Below are 22,291 nucleotides of genomic sequence, written 5' to 3' on the forward strand. Positions count from 1 at the left end.
AAAGGCTTTTGTTTACCATTTTTTAAAATATATGCCAGGCCTGAGCGTGTATGTGTGTGTGTGTGCTTCCCTTAATATTTCTCGAGGAGTGCATTTGGGAGACTGTTCGTCTCCAAGTGTGTACACACATGCATCTACACACGCGTACACACAAGCCTGGCATATTTCAAATATGAAAGTGCATTTCAGCTAAGAAGTGGGAAGTGATTTATAAAAGGCTTTAGGGAAAGGCTTTCTACTGAGGATAGAGAAAAGACATGGCAGAATAACTCTTCAGAGATGGAGAGTGGGAGGGTGCTGCTGAACCTAATGTTATAGATAGCAGAGCAATCGGTACGGCTGAGTATCACAGTGGCAGATCAGAACACAGTAGCTCAACCTTGTGCTTACAAAATGGTCTTTGAGGTTGTATTAACACAGGAGAAATAATCAAATGAATGAAATGTCATTGTTTTCATCCCCATAAATGTCTGGTTCCCAACTGTTACACAGATGCTATTAAAGCGATGACAATAGACTTTCTGTCATTGTTGCGTGCTGAGCTCAGCTCTCTGGTGTGCACATTACCTGATATAAACAAAAGAGCAGGAATGAGAAAAATATATATGCTTATGTCTTTGTCTGACAAAACTCACGGGGGCTGCTGTAAAATCCTGATAATTGCTTGGAAAAAGAAGACAATGTGAATGTTTTAGGATGTGAAATGAGAATTGGGGATTCATACTCAACATGAACTTCAACTTGGTGGCAAGTAGAGTTTATAGTTTTAATGATGCCGACACTGTTTGATTCTGCCGCATCAGGACAAGGTGATAAAATGATTACAATAATTATCTAGATGTAACTTTCCTTGTTAGAGATATAATAAATGTTGTTTAGTTTTTAATATAATTAAACCATCTGTATGCCCGCAGGCGGGGGCGATAATGCACCTAAAACGCCGGTTGCCACCCGCCATTAACTATTTTTGACAACCACCTCTCCTTCCCATCACTTTCCCCCTCTGCTGCTGAACTCTCATCCACACCTTCATCACATTCAGAATTGACTACTGTAACAGCATTCTTTATGGCACACTATTTATTGCAACATACTTACACTCACCGGCCACTTTATTAGGTAACTGCTCGTTAACACAAATAGCTAATCAGCCAATCACATGGCAGCAACTCAATGCATTTAGGCATGTAGACATGGTGAAGACGACCTGCTGAAGATCAAACTGAGCATCAGAATGAGGAAGAAAGGTGATTTAAGTGACTTTGAACGTGGCATGGTTGTTGGTGCCAGTCTGTCAGAAACTGCTGATCTACTGGGATTTTCACACACAGCCATCTCTAGGGTTTACAGAGGATGGTCCCAAAAAGAGAAAATATCCAGTGAGCCAAAATGCCTTGTTGATGCCAGAGGTCAGAGGAGAATGGCCAGACTGGTTCAAGATGATAGAAAGGCAACAGTAACTCAAATAACCACTTGTTACAACCAAGGTCTGCAGAAGACCATCTCTGAACCAACAACACGTCCAACCTTGAAGCAGATGGGCTACAGCAGCAGAAGACCACACCAGGTGCCACTCCTGTCAGCTAACAACAGGAAACTGAGGCTACAGTTCACACAGGCTCACCAAAACTGGACAATAGAAGATTGGAAAAACGTTGCCTGGTCTGATGAGTCTGGATTTCTGCTGCCACATTCAGATGGTAGGGTCAGAATTTGGTGTAAACAACATGAAAGCATGGATCCATCCTGCCTTGTATCAACGGTTCAGGCTGCTGCTGGTGGTGTAATGGTGTGGGGGAGATTTTCTTGGCACACTTTGGGCCCCTTAGTACCAACTGAGCATGGTTTAAACACCACAGCCTACCTGAGTATTGTTGCTGACCGTGTCCGTCCCTTTATGACCACAGTGTACCCATCTTCTGATGGCTACTTCCAGCAGGATAACGCACCATGTCACAAAGCTCAAATCATCTCAAACTGGTTTCTTGAACATGACAATGAGTTCACTGTACTCCAATGGCCTCCACAGTCACCAGATCTCAGTCCAATAGAGCACCTTTGGGATGTGGTGGAACGGGAGAGTCTCATCATGGATGTGCAGCTGACAAATCTGCAGCAACTGTGTAATGTCATCATGTCAATATGGACCAGAATCTCTGAGGAATGTTTCCAGCACCTTGTTGAATCTGTGACACCAAGAATTGAGGCAGTTCTGAAGGCAAAAGGGGTCCAACCTGGTACTAGCAAGTGGCCGGTGAGTGTATCTTACCTGACTAATGCAGCTACACATGGAATCCACTCCCTCATCCTTCAAAGCCACAGTCGCTGATATTCTACACTCCTGAACACTAATGCAGTCAAAGACAAAACTGCTAATCAACAAACTCACCACTTTAAAAAAAAGTCCTGCTTCTTCTCTAAATGACAGAATTTAAATGAGCCACTTTGGATCAAAAAGACAGCCAGCCTTTGGAAATAGATCTTAAAAACTATGGTTTCTGATTAATTTACAACACTGAATCTCCTTTAGGTCTCCTGTTTTTTTGTTGTTGTTTTTTTAATAATCTCAACACTTTGCTACGTGTAAAGGGAAAGTAGCCAGAGGGGGAAGAAAACTATTGCACCCAAAATGAAGAAGATTATTAGGATGGGAGCAGAGTATGAACTAAAGCTGCAGCTCTGAAGTGAATACATAAAATGTTGTTGTTGCAAAATTAGATAAGAGGAAATCAGATAATACAAAAATATGAAAGCCTGTGTAGGATGCTTCTAGAAAGAGGTAGAACAGCTTAATAACAGGCTTTAAATAAAGAAATACTTGGTATCGGGTTAAATGTAAAAATAACATGACAAATGAATGCCTGTTAAAAGATTCAATTAGCAAACTACACTATCTTTGCCGGTGGTATAATGGAACATTTCGGCAGTGTCATACCTGGCATGAGTTGCTGTCCGGTGATTCCTATAGGAGGCATCCCCAGGTTGTTCATGGCTGTAGCCCAGGCGTTGGGGTCCGACATGGGCATCGTCATCGAGTTGGAGTCCATTGTCATGTTACAGATACCTTCTGCAAACACACACACATGCACACACACACACACACAAAAGGGACAAAGAGAGGAGTCAGTATCATTCCCGTCACCTATGAATCATCATCATACAGGGTAACACTAGAAGAGGACTCATGTTCCAGTGAAGACTGAAGTAGAAGATGGTTTTTAAAGTCTCCAGTCGCCTCCTTTCTATAAATACTTCTTCAATTCTGTGTCCTGTCCTAGGGGAGAGGAGAAGGGGCGGACACTGTGACCCTTGCAGTCTGTCTGACACCACAGTGATTTGAACAGCACTGTCATTAAGAATCTATTCATCCTGTTGTTAAGGTTTGTTCAATTTCTGTGCGGAGGTTCAGCAGCCTGGCCTCTTGACACTCTCTGTCTCAGTGACCTGGACCGAGAGAGTCTGCTGGAAATGCTGTTGAACAACCGAAAAAAAAAAAAAAAAAAGAAAAGAAAACCTGTCACAGGAATGTTGAATTCTTGCTTGTGAAAGCACAAGCAGATTTAAAAAAAAGGAATGGATTCACATATCTACACAAAACGTACACCAATGTGTACTCCAGTGAAAGATCAGAGCTTTCATTTGCAAGCCAGAGTAAGAAAATAATACAGCATAAAACAAGATTATCATGGCACTAAGCACAAATCCTGATGCTATCAGGCATTTGCCAGGCGCTCCGCTACTAAACCTTGGAAAAATCTCCAACTTAGCACGACAAATACACACACATCACCTCAAAACTCACAACCCCAGACTCATGGTTTCCTGCCAAGTGTTGCATAATAAAGCAAACACATTTAGATCCCCATAATAAAAACCCTGCAGTAAAGTCAACATGAACGCATCATACATCCACCGGCAGCTCATTCTCCCAGTCTGCAGTCTATTTCACAGCTCTAAATGCTCTTTAATTCTCTCCTCTGGTCGACCTCTTTCTCTCTTGACAGACCTGTAAATTGCTGTGACTGCTGGCTGAGCCAAGCTGGCCTCTTCTCTCCTGATGCCAAAGCCAACACTACTGTTAATAATGAGGAGCGCTGCACCCTATACACACTTCACACCTCAGAAGGTCTGTGGCAGAGCCTACTGCGGAGGTAACACTCTGCTCTGTGTGTGTGTATAAGCGTGTGTCTGCACAACAACCGCTATATTGGTATTCCTGGTGTTCAGACACAGCTGGCAATGTGTAATAATGTTATTTGCCTCTTCGCCTCCCTCCCTGAGCCCCTAATTTCAGAGCTGTCTGCTGTCACTGCCATAGAGAAGCCTGATAAAACCGCCTGTGTCTGTGTGTCGCTGTGATAATGCTGCTGACGAGGACTTCACAGGCTTGTTAACGAACACAACCCTATTAACTGGGGACACTTTCGAGGACTTAAAATGAAGGAGGCGAGGAGTGGTGGTGAGCTGTTTTATGGCGGTTTTATTACAGTTCACAGTACATTAACTGCCATCACTGCAGTGCTGATGGATACAAACACTCTGGGTTTGACAGGTGATGTCCTCAGTTGGTCTGGGGTTTGGTAATGTAATAGAGATTCTTCCTAAAGTGTTACAGTTACTGTATGTGTAAGTGAAAGAAGCTTATTTGAGTCTTATAGTTCAATAAAATCAACAACTTTTATGACAAAATTATGAATGAACTGTTTCCTAAAGCAACAGGTGTGATGCCAATTTATCTCTTTACACAGGTTACAGATATAACCAAGTTAAATTTAAGACTTTTAACGGGATCTGTGGACATCCTTTTACACTATATATATTTCTTAAAAGCACATCAGAACTGAAACTATGTTTTTCACTATTGATTTTTTTTCCTCAAATAACAGACGATTCATTTTGTCTACAAGTGAAAACAGCAATTTCCCAAAGACCGAGATGATGTCTTCAAATTGTTTGTGTTTGGACCTTTGATTGGGCAAAGACATTCAATTTCTCTGAACAAAGAGATGCATCGAAACCTACTGTTTGCCAAGCCCGAACCAGAAAACATTTGGCATTTTGCTAGATAGAAAACTAACTAAAAATGTTTATTGAAACTATTGGGCATTAATTTTTGTTCGATCGTTGGAGAGTTTCGAGCACACACATCTTAGAATATGGCTGATAGCGAACGTGACACTGTAAAATACAGCAGATATCCAAAGTAAAAACAGGACGCAGGAGAGAAACTCCAAACCACATAGATTCAGTTAAAAGCTACAGACGTACTGAGAGCTGAACACAGAGGCTTTTAAAAACACCTCTCTCTCTCTCTGGTCTCCTGCAGACAGAGGTGAGGAGCATTTCACAACACACTTGTTTGATTGGGGAGTTGAACAGGGGTCGTCGGGAGTTGGCTGAGGTCAGCGAGACGTCACCACTACGTGCTTGAGGGCTGGCGGCACGGCTTTTGGACCTACTCCTGAGAAGGTCCATCTCAGGCGCAGCTTGGTGTAGCATGGCAATGGGAAAAAAGGTATAAGTGGTTTCTTTTGGCAAATTTCTAGGGTTATCCCAAACACCATTTTTTAATCTCTAGAGCTTCACTAGTAATATTCGAGGCTCTCCTACTAGTGAACAGGCAGTTCGACTTCTCAGCAACGACTAACGTGTGACAGAAACCATTAAAAGGTCTCACTGACGACATATTCATAATAAATCTGTCACCTCATTTTATCTTCAACAAGTATGACTGACATTTATAAAATCCATACGTCCATTTGCTCTGCCATCTAATCTACTGAACAGTGGGTGAAAACATAACAACACACTGGCCTCTGATGGGAAATCATTACAGGTCAACTGCTTTCCGAAGACATTTCAGAATAATTAATTTCTGGTCGTCACTGCAGGACACAGGTCTTATTGACTGTTAAGACTCTCATTCAAAGCCCTGAGCATGTGGGCCATGACAGACGTTAAGGCGTACTGTACAAAGGAGGAAGGTGCTTAACTCCTCTACAGTTGACCTCTGACCCTGCTGATAATACATGTTGGCACACACCCTTCAGTTCATCTGTCAGCCTCTCTGCTCCCAGTCATTCAGTGCCTCCCATCCTCTTTCTCTGCATCACTCTTAACTCTGATCTTTTATTTTCCTGTTGCTTGTCCTGCATCGACTCCACTGCCATCCATTGTCTCATGTTTTCCCAACACACACACACACACCTTCCTCCTCGAATCAATTATGCTTTTCAGACTTGCAGCTCTGTGCGTCAATCACCGAGGGCTTTTGATTTTGTTGCGGCAAGGTGACCTTGAGGGCAGAAGTCAGCCTTGGCTCCCCTTAAAGGAACCATCCTACACCATCACATCAATATATGGAGCTGAGGGAGGAATAGCAAACAGCTGCAAAGAAAATCAACACAGGGATGCACTCATGTGCAAGCACACACCCAGACACAGGCACACACACACACAGCACATAAGTTTACCTCGCCAGAGTGGAGGAATAGGAGCCAGGGACAATGCTGCCAATGAAGGACTCACTGTCGGTAAATATTTTTAACTGAAAACATGGATTAGAGCAATCTGCTTTGCTGTTTTGAAGCCAATTGTCTGCATGGAATGAAAAGTACCTAATTGAATCCCAGCATTCACTTGTTTATTCCAAGGTCAAATGATCAGAGAAAGTTAAAAATCAATGGCGATAAGACACAGAATGAGCAAAAATTATTTTCAGCTGTTGGCTCCGTTTAGCTTGAGCTCATACAAATGCCATGTCTAATTATATAAACTGAACAATCTAATCATGTGAAGCTAAGACCTCATGACACTGGGATCCAAATGTAGAACTCTGTAGACCCAAGCTTAATATGCATAAGTCTGGGTAAGCCTGGCTGGATTTAAGCAGAGCTGCAGGTGGAGGTTACAGTTATCCTTTCTCACAGGATGTCAACAGAGACATGAGTCTCCCACTGCAGCGGGTGGGTTACAATTACCATGTTAATGGACTTATTGTTAACATAACATCGTAGGAAGTCGACTCAGTGACCAAAAATTACATGTACTATGGTAATTATGGAACAGTGAGGTCATAAACCTAAATAAAAATGTGATTTTTGAGTAGCTGAGATGATGTCGCTCCAAAAACATGGAGTATAGAGGTGAAATTATAAGTTGCTTTGACATTAGTCATATTGTGCAACTAGCAATAATTGATAGTTGCACCTAGAGTTTAAAAATTCGCAGCTTCCATCTTTTTAAATGTGAATATTATCTGGTTCGTTTTTACCTGCTATGACTTATATACTTTTGCATTTCGAATGGTTGCTTCAACAAAACAAGCAAGTTGGATGTCACCTAGGGATGAACCGATGTGAAATTCTGGGCCAATGCCGATGTTTAAACTAAGAACTTTGCCTCTAGGCTGTACCAATACCAATGCTTTTATTTTGTCATTGTTTATTTTGTTTCTGTTGTTACTTATTCCCCCTTTCGTGCCAGGGAAACAAAAAAAATCTTCGTTATAAAAACAAACAATAATAGTAACCGAACTGTTTTAAAGTCATTAAGCCCTTCATTAGACCACCTTTGAATGGGCACAAATTCAATGATACACATTCATGAAACAACCTTTAATATAAACTTTCACATTATAAACACCTTCTTGAAAAAAGTTACTGCTTCACAAGCATTTTTTAGGGATGCCCAGTAGCTCAGTGGGTGCCCCATGTATGAGGGCAGTATACTTGACATGGCGGCGACAGATTCAATTGTGGCTTGTGGCCGTCTGCTTGCTTGTCCTCCCCTCTCCCTACCCCGCTTCACGCTTCAAACTATCCTATCGTTAAAGGGGGAAAAAAAAAAAAAAAAAAAAGCTTAAAAAATGATCTAAAAAAATGCATTTCTCTCTCTACATTATATATGTCATAATTTCCTCTCCATTATCTATTTTATATTGCTGTGAAAACAAACACTCTGTCCTTCAAACAGCTGTGTTTGTTCAAGTTTCTTATCAAAAATACATTTTCGAAAATCACACTTGAATACGTCATGATGATGTCACAGTTTACCTTCGCCTTATACTCATTTCGACTAAATAGATGTTCTGATTCTTTAGAAATTCACTCATTGAAAAGGAAAAAAAAAAGGTTTGTAATGTCAAGGCAAGTGTTTAACTATTGTTGAGTCTAAACACACTATAGATGAAATGAGAGGGCACTTATGTTATTATTACAGGATATTTATTCTTGGTAACGTGCTGCTTGGTTGGGGAGCAGTAGCACTCATACAGGGTGACAAAAACATTGCATTCCTGGAAGTTGAGCCAGTGTTTCATAGAAATATGTTTCAGCATATTGCTGGTGTTTCCACCCTTGAAATAATCATTTTGAAGACATTTCAAGAAGCACAGCTGTCATCTTTCTTCATGAAGTGAGGCCACGCTTTGGACTGCTTTTCAATGCTACTGTGACTCCTACTTGTTGCAAGTTTCCAGCAGCATGGATGCATGAGTTTACCTCACTGTTTGCAGTGCGCAACGGTCAGAAAAACATGCTGCCATTGATAAAAGGAACTGATTGCAATGGATCGAACTGGTTCTCAACTGCAATCATTTCTTGATTCCCCTCCCGAGTGATGAAGATATTTTACAATTTGCAACCAGTATCACCATGATACACTTTTTCGTGGATATTGCCTACGGCAATTAAAGCGATAGTGATTTTGATTCAGCTGGGGTCCACACCAGCCCAAGGCTTTCCTGATACTGGCTCTCTGCGGGCTATGTGACCGGCTCTTAGCTTCCCTAAAAGCTCCCCCAGGAGGCAGATAGGAAATTAAGTCATTTTAAGGCCCATTGGCCGTAAGCCCCAACAGCAGGCAGAGAGACGCTCGGGGCCATTTAGTCTAAAATGCACATGGTTTTAACAGCTAACTACAGGTTTATTACAGCCACTGGAGAGCGGATTCAAAAGGCAGCTAAAAAGATGAGGGACGGAGACAAAGGGAGGAAGAAAAGGTCGCTTTTAATGTGATGCTGACGAGACAAGATGGCAGAAAGAAGAGTGAAATAGAAAATGGGAGCTACGTCGAATTGAACTTTGAGCACTGCAGCAATGAATAAAGCACAGAGACCTGATGATAGTCATTACCGCAAAGTAGGAATTGCAAAAACCTACAATTAGTGTATAATATAATGTCATCGCTGCACACAAAGTGGTTGAGCAGACCGATGAGCGTAATTAAGTTTCAATACATGTCCTCCAACCAAAGGGAAAAATAAAACTCCGAATAATTGTTGCTGGCTACTTTCTGATTCTGAGCCACAATATCAGAGGAGAAGATGTCTGCCATTTTCCATCTGGGAGGATGTGTGAAGCATCCATACTTATGCATGGAAAGCACATAGTAGAAAAAATGCCTTCGGTGCAGAATTGCTCTCTGAGAGCGGATGCCTCTTTGACCTTAATCTTCTCCTGAATGCAGGTCTCTGTGTTTGTCTGTGTGTGTCTGAGCAGGGAGGAATGTCAGAAGAGCATCCTCGGGTTCACCCTGGAAAAAAACGTCTCATCACAATGTTGAGAAGAACCCATGAAGATAAGATGTATGCACCAGTGGAAAACCTAGTCTTAAGGACAATTTGTACAAGTTTATCTCTGATGAATTATCAAAGCCTCCTGAAAATGCAGAAATGTGCTCTTAAAGATCACTATATTATTCCTCAATTACTTACGTGTCTGACATACACAAGCGCACACACACACACACACACACACACACACACACACAATCTGTTTAATAATGTATGACTGCCCTTCTCTCCGCTTCTTTGATCTGTTAATTATGATAAAACTGGTAGGGGTCTGGTGATTAGTGGTGGCACAGTGAAGAGTGCCCTGAGTGTTACTACACTGCGTCTCATTTAGGACCAGAGAAGAAGACAACAAAATGAAGATGTAAGATGACAGAAGAAGCCTGAAGACAGTCAGGCCTTATGGGAGATTAAAAAAAAAAAAAAAAAAAAAAAAAAAAAAACTGCGGGAGAAACGCTCTTTGCCAGTTCTCTTTCAATCCTCTCAATATATTCTGATAAATAAATGTATTAAAAAGAGTGGAGTTCATGGAGATTGATGGAAAAATCCTGAAAAATGCAGCTCCTGCCAAGAAAGAGACGGATGCTGACCACGTCACACCTCATCATGTGCCATGCTGGTTGTTACAGGGGAAAGAAAAAACATATCACACATGTAGGCTGCAAAAGTGCGGATGTGAATCACAATTTTATCCCTCAAATTTGAAACTAATTTTCTTCCACATTTCTAACAGAGACCATTTTTAAGAATTTTCCAGGTAAAATGCCTCGGTGCATGGTTAGGAGGCTTCTTTTGTGTGAGTAAAATTAGCTTCAGTAAGACTTTGAGGAGGTTGTATGAATTGGTGACGTTTTCTTTGGTGCAAATTCTTAGAAAATTGACAAAAGAAAATTCTAATTTATGCACTTTTCCATCCACTTCTGTAATGTGGATAGTGGGGCGCAATAAAAACAGCACAGTCAAACCTAAAATGAAGGAAAACAAATGGATGTATAATAATAAAGACCACACTGAACAATGGAAATAAAGACTTTTGAACATCTAATATTGCAGCTATGTGATTTCGGAAGAGTTTTACTAACAGCTCTGTGAACATATTCATGTTAAAAGCCATAGAGATGACGAGGAGATCTTGCTGTGGCCTGTGCAATTACAGTGTGGCGTATCCACTGAATCTGTTTCAATTACACTTTGTTTTGCAATATTTGGAGGATTGTTCAAATTTTTTGCGTTTACACTCTGGATTTCTTAATGCACAAACTGGAAGCAGGTGCAAGGAAATCCGTGGTTTGCAAAGAGTGTCACTGCTAATGATTCTCCCTTTAACTGGTTACTATGTTTTGGCAATAAGACAAATAATGTGATATAATGTAAATCTTCCTTCATACACACAATTTTCTCCTTTAATATTTCCAGTTGTATTAGGCTAATTTTGAAAATCAATATATATGGTTAGATTTTAGGATAATTTTTGCATCATGAGATGAATTTTCTCGACATATCAGGTTATCATTTGAACAAAGTTCACAAAAACATCCCTGTCCGGTTATTTTACCCATAAACTATTTATAAAGTGACGACAAAATGTCAAAGGATACATACTGATTTTTGGCTTTTTGCCTTTATTAGATAGGACAGTCCAAGTGTGAAAGGAGAAGAGAGAGTTGAAGACGAGCAGCAAAGGGCTGCAGGCTGTGGCAAGGACATTGTCTTCCTATACAGGATGCCTGCTCTACTCACTAAGCCACCAGGCACCCTGATTGAGGATTTTGTCAACAGCATCCATTGATACTGCGGTTAGCCCTTGCTGTAGAACAGTAACTATGAATTTGGTCAAACTGAGTCTTTGGATATCTGTTCTTTCTTGTGACAAACTCTTCTTGTTTTATGTTGTTCTGTTTCAGAGAAAACTGGGTGTAAAAACTGCCCTAACTACAAAATCCAACCAAAACCCAGGCAAGCTGCAGTAAATGTAGTACCTGTGCTCCGCTGTGGGTTCCTGAAGATTTGGGACTTCATCAGACCAAGGAAAACTGCTGTGAGCTTATTATAGTGCATGGTGAACATGACAATGAGGATGATGCCAACGGCAAAATAACTGAAAATGTGACAATGAGCGAAGCAGGATCAGGGAAGCAGATAATGATGATGTCAAGTATTCCTAATTTAAGTCAAACCTGGTGAAGAGAATATTATAACAAAATAATACTGCAGGGGTGCTTGAAATCTTCTCTGTTGCTACTTTGTAACAGACATGTATAAATGAAATTCATATACTGAAAAAATAAGACACTAAATTGTAGTTACTGCACTTTTCGTCTGCTTGGCCTATAAGGCTGTTTAAGATACTACAAATGCAGAGAGCACAAACTACAATTTGAATGTATTTTGGGGGTCATAGGTCAAATCAGTGATCATGGTTTTTATTTAATTACTAATTTAATACCTACTTAATAAGGGCATTACCACTTTTCTACCTATAACGCATTTGGCTGAGCAGTCAAAAACCTTTGAGGCCATTTTTCTCAGTTTCAGTGTTAGTGTAGTGGGTAGTACAGGTGGCAGTAACGCACTAGGATACACAATGATGCCCCAGCAAAAGCAGTGATGAAGAAAAACTGCTATCAAGTAAACAAGGATGTGAGCAAACACAGCTTTACAACTTTTAGACCTCAAGGATACATACTGAGTGTAAACAGACACGTCTCTGTTTACAAGAACACTCCATCGGGTACTTCTAACTTGACGGGAAACTTATATTAGAACAACAATTAATAGGTTACAGAGGCTTAACATTGTAAAACAAAATGACCTGCTGCTGAAAGGCTGACCATAATGTCATTACTGAAACTACAAGAGTGATGGCTTTATACTGTTATGGAAAAAAGTAATTTCATTACCCTCCAAATCTGGGTGAGAGACAACCCGAGGCACTTCGCTGCACAGAGAATTGGAACGGGACGGTGCCTTGCTCACATTTTGTGCTGCCTTAAAAATGTGATCATAAAACCGAATCCCTAAAGACCTGCTGAAAAATGAGCTGCATGCAGAGACAAGGCTCCATTACAAATAAATCCATTGCAAAGTGATGGCGGGGAGTGAATCTATGTTGCTTTTGTGTCTAACAGGTGACCAGTGCTTTAGTAAGACGGTGGCAGCGGAGGTTGTCAAATCAAATTACTGCCTCGGAAATTGGATTGGAAAAACTAACCTGAACCCAATCCACAGCAGAGGTGACTGAAACTCCAACTCTGGCAAAACTCTAAGAGGGTAATGCATATCCAAACGGTATTATAGTCCAATCAGGTGCTCGGGCTCATAAAAATGCGTCCATTTGCGACACTCATGATTAAGTCCTGCAAGTCAAAGTGCAGTGAATCCTACACGGGCTCCACACGGGACTGAGAACATTCATTAACTCGCTTGTCTGACCTGCGGGAACCCTCATCTGAATATGATCAATCCCATTCTTTACTTGCTCCACTTGATTAAATAACCCATTTCAGCAGATTGCAAACACATTTATATAGATCTAGATATCAGTCTTTACCTGATCAATGGGAGCAGACAAGTCGCAAATACACATCTCATCAAAGTGCCAATCACCATGGAGCAATCGACAGCAACCAAACAGCAAGACAAGCACACAGGTCAGCAGTGTTGCGTACACACACTGCAGCAGCTTTCTCTGAACCGAAGAGTCCTGATCATGCACATTATATTTAAGTGTCTTTAATCCTAGCTCTGCAGCAGCATCGATATAGCTGTCTATCAGGTGTCACAGCGGCGTAAATTCACCACCACAGTGGTCGCTGCTCTTCCTGCGACAATGTTTACATTAAACATGATAAAAATCACCCTTCGCGTTCATCCCAACAAATTACCCACATTGAGAGGGACTGAATAATACTGATGACATAATAAACCAACAAATTAAAGCCGCTCTGTCACGACTCCAACAATCTTTACTCAGCAACTACAGCTAAATGCCTAATTACAATTCCCTAGATTAGTTTCAGTGCTTGGCTTGCCGAATGCAGAAGAAGCCTCTTTTAAAAAATATTGCACGATTAGTCTCAGCTGTGAAGCAAAGCCTGATGCAACACGGGCGCACATCAAGAGCTGCAGAGCCATAAACCCCCCCGATATGAAAACTGTTCTCTTTATCTGTGAATTTATGGTATTTTACATGCAAGTGAAAGAGGAAAAGAAAAAGAAACAGATGCACACAATCTTTCTGGAAACTTTCCTGTGCAGAGCAACAGTAAACAACCTCAATTTCTATGGCCTTATCAGGAGCTATTTATATACAAATGGAGCGGACACTTGTGTTTGTGTCAATGTTGTCAAGGAGGAACATCCGTTCCTGGACAGGAGCACGACTCTTTCCTTTCTTATCGGGCTGAGAGAGGTGACAGACAAGAACAGATTACACTGATATGTGGGGAGGGAGCAGACAGGGAGGGGTGAGAGTGTGTGAAAGGGAGAGAAAGAAGAGCAATCTCAGACAGAGCGGTTATCTCGCCACATCAATACGATCAAAATATTCAATATGATGCGAGGTTGTCTGTGGAATCCATCATACAACAAACAGGGCACGACTATAAAAAGGTAAATGGACTTGCACTTGGATGGCGTCTTTCTAGTCTTTCAACAGCTCCAAGCGCCTTTATACCACTGCCACATTCACCCACTGACACACATTCACACACCAAGGCTGCCATACAAGGCGCCACCTGCTTCACTCACATGCTAATGGAACACATGAAGCATTTTGTGGCTCAGTTTCTTGCCCAAGGACACTTTGACACGCAGACATGCACACCTAAGCTCTAAAGTGCCACAGGTCTTTACAATTGGTGTTTGCTGAAGAAATAAAACAAGCCTACCTGCCACACAGCCTGGTGAGGTTACTGTAATGCTAACATTTGAATACCTCGGTTAGACCGGCGGCCGCACTGTGTAGATGAAGTGTAAGCAGCAAAATGCACTGCTGTGCTTCAACAATGTAAAGTGATTTGGTGGGTGGAAGTGGAAATAATCAAACCTACAACACTTTTGCCCTCACTGTTCTTATTCTTTCATATACTGCTGCTAGATTCTGACATTTCTGATTGGTCAGAGCAGCTAAAATGTTGTGCTGAGGTGACACTGATGGATTAAAGTCTTCACCTGCAAGCAAAACCAACTCCGTTCAACTCCGATCGGACCAAGTTCAGCCTGAAGGGCTGCAGAGCCGTCAAAGTGCCTCCAGTTCTGCAGAACAATTGCAGGATTGGCTTTACAGCTCCTGAGACACAGCAGGGAACAGGAAATACTCCGATACTGCATCCTCCGATTTACCACAGTAATCACCGCAATTTAAACAGCCTCTGGGCAGCCTCCTCACAGGTTTCACACACAGTGGGAAAGATCATGTTTATGTGTGTTTTTTTCTAATGAATGTGCATGGGAATACTTGAGCTTGTTCTTGGCCAGTTATTCTGCTATTCTGAACATCGTATCACACTGAAGCTTTCTCTCCAGACAAGTTATTGTAGTTTTGTGTTGAGTTTTTATTTACATTTGTTTCGAATCAGTTTAGTTTCAGTTAGTTTCCAGGGTGGATTTGCTTGTTGCCCGTAGTTTTGATTGTTTAAACATGTTCAGTTTTAGTTGCGTTTTTATTAGTTTCAGAATTAGTTTATTTTTTTATTTTTATTTTTTTTTTTATTTTTATGGTAGGCACTACCATACAAACGCAATACATTGTGAAGGCATGTAGACATCCCAGTCTCAATTAGGGCTGCAAGTAAGGATTATTTTCATTGTTGATTAATATGTTGATTATTTTCTTGATTAATCAATTAGTTTCTTGTTCTATTATGTCAGAAAATAGTGAAAAATGTCAATCAGCGCATCCCAAAGCCCAAAATCATGTCTTCAAATGTCTTGTTTTGTCCACAACCTAAAGATATTCAGTTTATTGTCATTATTTTGTATTATCACTTCTAATTTATACTCATCCTTTTGCACTGTCTGCATCAAGGGCCAATTCAGAGTGAAACTTTTCGATATTCTGTACAGGCATACAGAATATCGAAAAGTTTCAGAGTGAAACTTTTCAATATTCTGTATGCCTGTACATAACTGTAGAACTGTAGCCTTTTGAATAGCGGGGTAAATGTACCAGAAAATATTCACATTGAAGCGGCTGAAATCAGAGAATTTAAACCTTTTTCATTTTTTAAAAATTATTCAAACTAATGAATCAACTAATTGATTAACTGCTGCAGAGCTGGTCTCAATGAACGTACACACCAAGGCCTCCTCATGCTGATAACAAAAGTGACCAAACTGACAAAGACTAAAAGAGAAGACATTTTCTGTATATTTCTATTTTACTGTATTTAGTTTTGTTAGCACACAATATTGTTTCTGTTAGTTTTTGCTTGATCCTGAAGTCTAGTTTTTATTTCAGTTGTCTAAAAACCTTGTCTCAAGAAGTCCTTAAAGTGCTCAAGAAAATTTTAACTTTAAAATCAACACCATCAAATTGGGCATTCTCCATCTGCTGAGGAAGATCACATGATACAATCATAAGCTCCAGAGCAGCCACTAAATGGAGCCTGTGCTAAGATTGCTTAGTCACCTACTTAAACTTTCCTGACGACAACAGAGACACTACATTTTAATTTGAAGCACCAAATGAAAACCGAACAAAAATGGACAAAGTTCCCACACATTGTACTTACAAATTTTCAAAACTTTTCTGAAATATTCACCCCATTTCCATGACTTTATGAAAGTATAAAATAGTCTGCATGGACACCTCTCTGGCAACAAGCTATATGAAGTAGGGCACAATTCCTAATCTGTCTCCCCACAGCTTAATTTGACCACTATTCCCTCTGCACAATAACTCTCGTCATTCAAAAGCCATTAATTATTAAACATGCACTTCCCAGCATTTGCGGATAAGCAAACTGCTAGTGCTTGCTAACCTTTTATGCACATTATACCTTCCCACCACCAGCTAGCTTCATATGCTAATGTGTATCACACGATATGAGTGACGTTTCAACAGCCAGGCAACGCAGCACTAGCTTTAAATTGATAATGTTTGCCACATAACGTGAGACATGTTTGGGATTTTTAGGAACATATTTCAAATTAACAGCTGAAACGATGTATATTCAAAACTCTGAAAAACAGTTTTTCTACCTCCATATCTTTTTCAGGAATGTGGGTAAAGACTGTGTGACTAAAATGAATGTTTAAAATCTTGCCTGGAGCGGACACTGAAACTTTCACACAATATCATAATAATAACAGTAACAGGTGTCCGGTATGGTGACGGGGAACACAGACTAAGAGGTCACATTTCCCGTGATAAATGGATCTAAAATATTTAGGTTGTTTTTTTAAATGATCCCTGGCACTGCTTGTGAGATTCAAGACAAAGAAATTAATTCCACGTGTCGTCCTTTTACCCTTAAACACACAGCAGATTAGTCTGTTGAACCTCACTAATGTAATTACTGATACTGGAAACATCTTAACTAGAGACACGACTTACGTCTAAGAGCAGGAAAATGACTCTCTGACTAACAGGATGCAGGAGCGCGCTGACTGTAGCATTGATCTTAATGATGTAAGAAAACAGCTGTTACTAATCTGTAAGAATGATGAGCTCTAAGAGACAGGAAGTTACTTTAATGAACAACTTTGCTGAGACTGCTGCTGACATCCTTCTGTCCACGCTGACAGCAGTTAAGACTTGTCCAATTACAGGGAAGCTGATTATCGTCCCGCGTTTCTGTCACACCTGCAGCACAGCTGGGGAATCTGTGCGGCCAACGTTAGGGATGGGAGTAGGCCTCTTTTTCATTTGTTGGCTTTTTAATTTGAGCATGCACAATGGATTACTGAAGCATTGTGTAATATACAACCCTATTGTCATTTGCTGGCTTATTAATTTAAACATGCACAATGAGCCAGTGAAGTACGACATAAAACGGAACAGAGCTTGACACAAAATATGCTTCCATGTCATAAGCAATGTTTGTGATGTGTATTTCAATCCAAATATCTATCTTACATTTACACTGTACCCATTTAAAACAAAAAAACAAGTCCAGCAGACCTCATTACTGAGCAGGAGAAATGGCTTCTCATTTTAATGTGCAAATGATGCACAGCGTCTATTCCACCGTGCGGGAGGGGGGTCGATGAGTGACAGCGGTGGCGACTATGAATCTGAAATATTTTTATGATAACCAAGCTGTCACATCAGTAAATACTGATTTGTGAGTATGCGATCTAATAGTGTGGTGGAGATGTGAGGAAACTGACTCTATTACCAGAACAACAATCTAAAGAGAAGGGAGGTAATTGGCAATTTGATCATTTAAAGTGAGTTGTGCAAAAAGGAAGAGATGAAACCTGGCGTTGCATCCTGCAGGACCCCAGCCAATATTTATGTGATACACATAGTTAAGGGCACAAAAACTAACTGCTTCAACCTGATGAACTATGTTTAAGCCTGTGTGCATTTACTGTATGAGCAACCAGGGATCAATAAGGCATCCTATTACTTTTATTAGATAACACGGACGAGTCTGAAATTAGCTTTGACACAGTGAACCTCGTCAGCGTTTATCTTGACAGTAGTATAGTATGAGCAGCAGGAGCAGGAAGATTCTGTGCATATGTAGTGTGCTAAATTATGAAAAGTACATAAAGGTGGCAACTAACAGTTATTTTCATCATCAATTACTCTGTCAAATGTTTATTTGATTAATTGTTGGTCTTTAAAAGTGTCAAGAAATATTAACAAGTGCTCGTTACAATCTCCTTTAGCCCGAGGTGACGTCTTTAAGTGTCTTTGTTTTGTCCAAGTCACATAAGAAAAAAGAAAAGCAGAAAGTCCTCGCTATTTAGAAGCTGAAAGGGATGTTTGGCAGCTGTGCTTAACAAATAACCACACTAAAAATAACTATTTTGGTAATGATTAATCATCTGTCAATCTTCTGACTTTTATTTTGACACTTCTGCTGTTATATATCCTGTTTTCCTTATATTTCAAAAGTGCTGTTAATATACTTCTATGCAAGTAAATGCATAATTATGTAGAATTTGCATACTTTGCAATTCGAGCAAATTCATCATTCTTCGTTTATGTTGTACTATCTATTGGAAAGTGTATTTTAGTTATTTATCTTATGAGAACTATGTATCTTCTTTCCCTGGTAATGTTCCGTACTTTTCTCTAAGAAGGCACAGGGAACTTTTGTGCCCCTGTTTACACCTGGTATTAACATGGGTCATGAGTGATCTGATCACAAGTGAACAGCTCTAAGCACAGGTATAAATGCACCAAATGTGTCCTCAATGCTTCTTGTAATCTGTTTGCTCGGACCGGCAAAAAGAGATCTGATCACAAGTGGTCGAGAACACCAGGTGTGAACAGACAGACGCAGAGCTGTCCACTTGTGATCAGATCACCCAAGACGTGTGGATACTAGGGCTGTCAAAATTGCTCAAAAATGACGTTCGAATATTCCTTCTAAAAATAACTCACAGGTTCGAACCATTCGAATATTTGTTTTTCCGCATTATGTCCACAAGAGGGCAAACTAATACAAGGAAACATACTTGTATATGTATTAATACAAGGAAACATAACTACTTGTAGGTATTTTTATTTCCACATAAACGTCTTTGAAAACATTTATATACCTACACATTAAAACACATAAAACAATTATCTATAACATTACGTTATAAACGACCCCGGACCTCTCGCTCACCCCCCCTCTCTGACCCGTGGCCACACCGCCCGTGGAAGCGCTGCAAATAGCCTCGAAGCGCCGGACCGTGACCGGCTCGCGCCCTGCAGCGATCGTTTCGGCATCTGGTCTATTTTCTGCGCGAGCCGCGAGCGAATGTGTCAAGCCAGGTGATGGAGACAACAGCTGGGAGCAGAACCGCTTGTCGACCAGCGTGGAGAAATGCGTGTCTGATGCCAACGCCCACTCGCAAAGAGGACAGCTGCGGTGGTGTGTTTTTTTTCTCTCCACAATCGAATATCAATTTTCACATTCGAAGGTCCATTTTTTTTTCAAATTCGAATTTAAATTCGAATTTAGAATATTCGTTGACAGCCCTAGTAGATACCAGGTGTAAACAGGCGCTATGAATGATTTGTTTCTCCATAATGACACTTTCCTTACGCTGGGACCTTCCAACAAAGTGCTGACAGTCTCAAAGTGTGGTCCTTGTCCACTGTTCAACACAACGCAGAGTCAGATCCACTACACGTCTGTACATCAAGTAACATGATCAACATGTCACCAGGAGTCCATCTGCTGAGCAGCCAAGGAAACTCAGCCAAACGAAAAAGGTCCAAACACACTCGAGCCCTTTACTACTGTTTTTGAAGTAGTTCTGAAACATGATGCTGTTCCTGTTCACCAGACTCAGTGGCACTGTGGCCTGGACGGCGTCTGCTTTATCACACACCCACGAGTGCAGTCACAGATCACCTACTCCTAAATGGTGCCACCAGTCAGACCGCAGATGCTGAAAGTCTGTTACAGTCTGCTGCTGCCACTGCTTTTATATTTTCTCTTCTTTTTTTCAGCTTTTTCAAGTCGAAAATTATGCGTGTAAAATGTAACTGCCTCAAAATCAAGATAAGAACAGTCTAAATGAATAATCTATAGAAGAAAAACTGAATAATCAAGGCCCAAATACTTATGGAAATCTTGTTTTGATTTGAACACGTGGTCAGATATTCATTTTAAACATATTACTGGAGAGAAATCCTGCTTTAATGTGACCAATATATGAAAGTATTACAACTTTTAGCATGTCTAATTGTGAAAGGAGTGGATGAGACTCCCTCGTGAGAAGTAATTGGAAAAAATTCCTGCAGCGTTCCCACAAAGTGCATAATTTCCCAGCAGTGGGGTAATAAAACTTACATGTTGTAATATAATAAATGCACGGGGTGCTAAACTTTCATATGAGCCAATCTATTAAGACTTCAAACCAGAGCGAGGACTGTCATGGTAGAGAATTTAGATAAACATGGAGGTTAATGAAATAAGACAGCGAGGTTCGTATACATGCTATATTAATTTAACTCTCTCCCTCATCCATTATGCATTACGTCGGAACGTGACTTATCATAAGCAATTTGCATGACTTTGAGCTCTCCTGCAGCGACCGTCTGTTCACCAAACAAATCAAAACTATTCTTAGACAAAGCAAAACAGCCAACAGGCAAAATAGGAGATGTAACAAGTAGATGTACATTTAAAGTTAACACGAAAAGGTGCGTGAACTACGTAACAAAAAGCAAAAAGAGAGCAAAGCAACAGAGAACTCATTTATACCACTAAGAAAACATTCAACAGTACAGTGTTGTGCCGCTCTCAGTGGTTCACACGCAGACAAATGGAGACCGGACGGACCCCGTTAATGAGTTGATCTCCAGGGTTAAAGCGAGAGATATAAAGCGGTATTGGCAGACACGAAGAGAAAGGACAAGAAAATAAATAAACAACATTGTTCAGGCGGCTAAATATGAGTGCAGTTTGTGTTCCTCGCCCACCATCTCAGTAGATTCACACTGATTTAAATTAGAAACCACACAAGAACAAGATGCGTTACTAAACAGCAGCTCAGGGTCCACTTAACAGGAATGGACATTTATGCTACTTGTGCCAATCGTCTTGCTTCCTCTAACAGTCTATCTGATGTATTTAACCTCTCCCTGATGTATTTCATCCCATTTTGAATGTTGTTAGCAAATGATGGATGCTGTCTTTGAATACACATACTTAAAGGAATACTTTGCTGATTTTCAACCAGCTATTGAATCAGTACAGCGCCCAGATCTCCCTGATCATTTGCCAGATAAAATCTGCTGGCTTCACTTGATCTAGGGCGGCTGCTCAAACTACAGATTGTCGTTTTAAATGCCCACCACCACCAAGGATGACAAGAGTATTGAAGCAAATTGAGAAAGAGAACCGTCCATCTGTCTCTCAAACTCAGATCAAACTGTAAAACCAGGCAGTGCTGACCAAATAAAAGCCAAGATTCTATAACTGTATTGCCTTTTTATTGCCTTACATGTTTTAAGAAACATATTTTAGTGTACTGTTTGGCTGTAATACGAGAGTTTGTGAACAGGAAGTGGGCATTAAGGGTGTGCCATATCATCTTGTGAACAAGATAATACGGGTATACTTTTTTTTGAAAAATTTATATCGTGATACTCGCGATAATTCAACTTGCTGACATATGATGTCATACTGTTACTGACCGCAACAACAAGTATGGCTGAAAGCTAAATTATTAGTGGTAAGTCGCTTGCGGATTTAGATCCTAGGGTGCTTTTTTTTGTATTTGGGAGATGTTTAAATATGTAATTTGTGGTAGATTTCATTTTGTTGAACTTTTAATATTGTATACAGAATCTAAATCTCACTCTGAGTTACTGTTGTTTACAAACTAAAGAAATGATTTTAATTCTTACTGAATATTTGACGGCAAACTGTTAGAATGACATGTAAACAATATCACTTATTTTGTTGCAATTCTGTTTTCCTAAATAAATAATACATTTTTTTCTGATTTGTTATATTGTCAAGAATATCGTTATTGCAAAAATACCGTGAAATATCATGATATTATTTTAGTGCCATATCGCCCACACCTAGTGG

General features: G+C 40.3%; 1 protein-coding gene across 6 annotated transcripts in view; it reads right to left on the minus strand.

Moving 5' to 3' along the window:
• Positions 1–22,291, minus strand: part of enox2 (ecto-NOX disulfide-thiol exchanger 2) — a 282,746-nt gene that overhangs the window by 95,005 nt on the left and 165,450 nt on the right. For all 6 annotated transcript variants that reach the window (XM_078169459.1, XM_033633105.2, XM_078169457.1 and 3 more), the window contains one exon: positions 2,936–3,067. In XM_078169459.1, coding sequence (XP_078025585.1) covers positions 2,936–3,053 — 118 coding nt within the window. In that variant the 5' untranslated portion in view covers positions 3,054–3,067. The remainder of the gene's footprint in view (positions 1–2,935; positions 3,068–22,291) is intronic.

The sequence above is a fragment of the Epinephelus lanceolatus genome, chromosome 7 (genome assembly GCF_041903045.1).
Source record: "Epinephelus lanceolatus isolate andai-2023 chromosome 7, ASM4190304v1, whole genome shotgun sequence".
NCBI classification, from domain to species: domain Eukaryota; kingdom Metazoa; phylum Chordata; class Actinopteri; order Perciformes; family Serranidae; genus Epinephelus; species Epinephelus lanceolatus.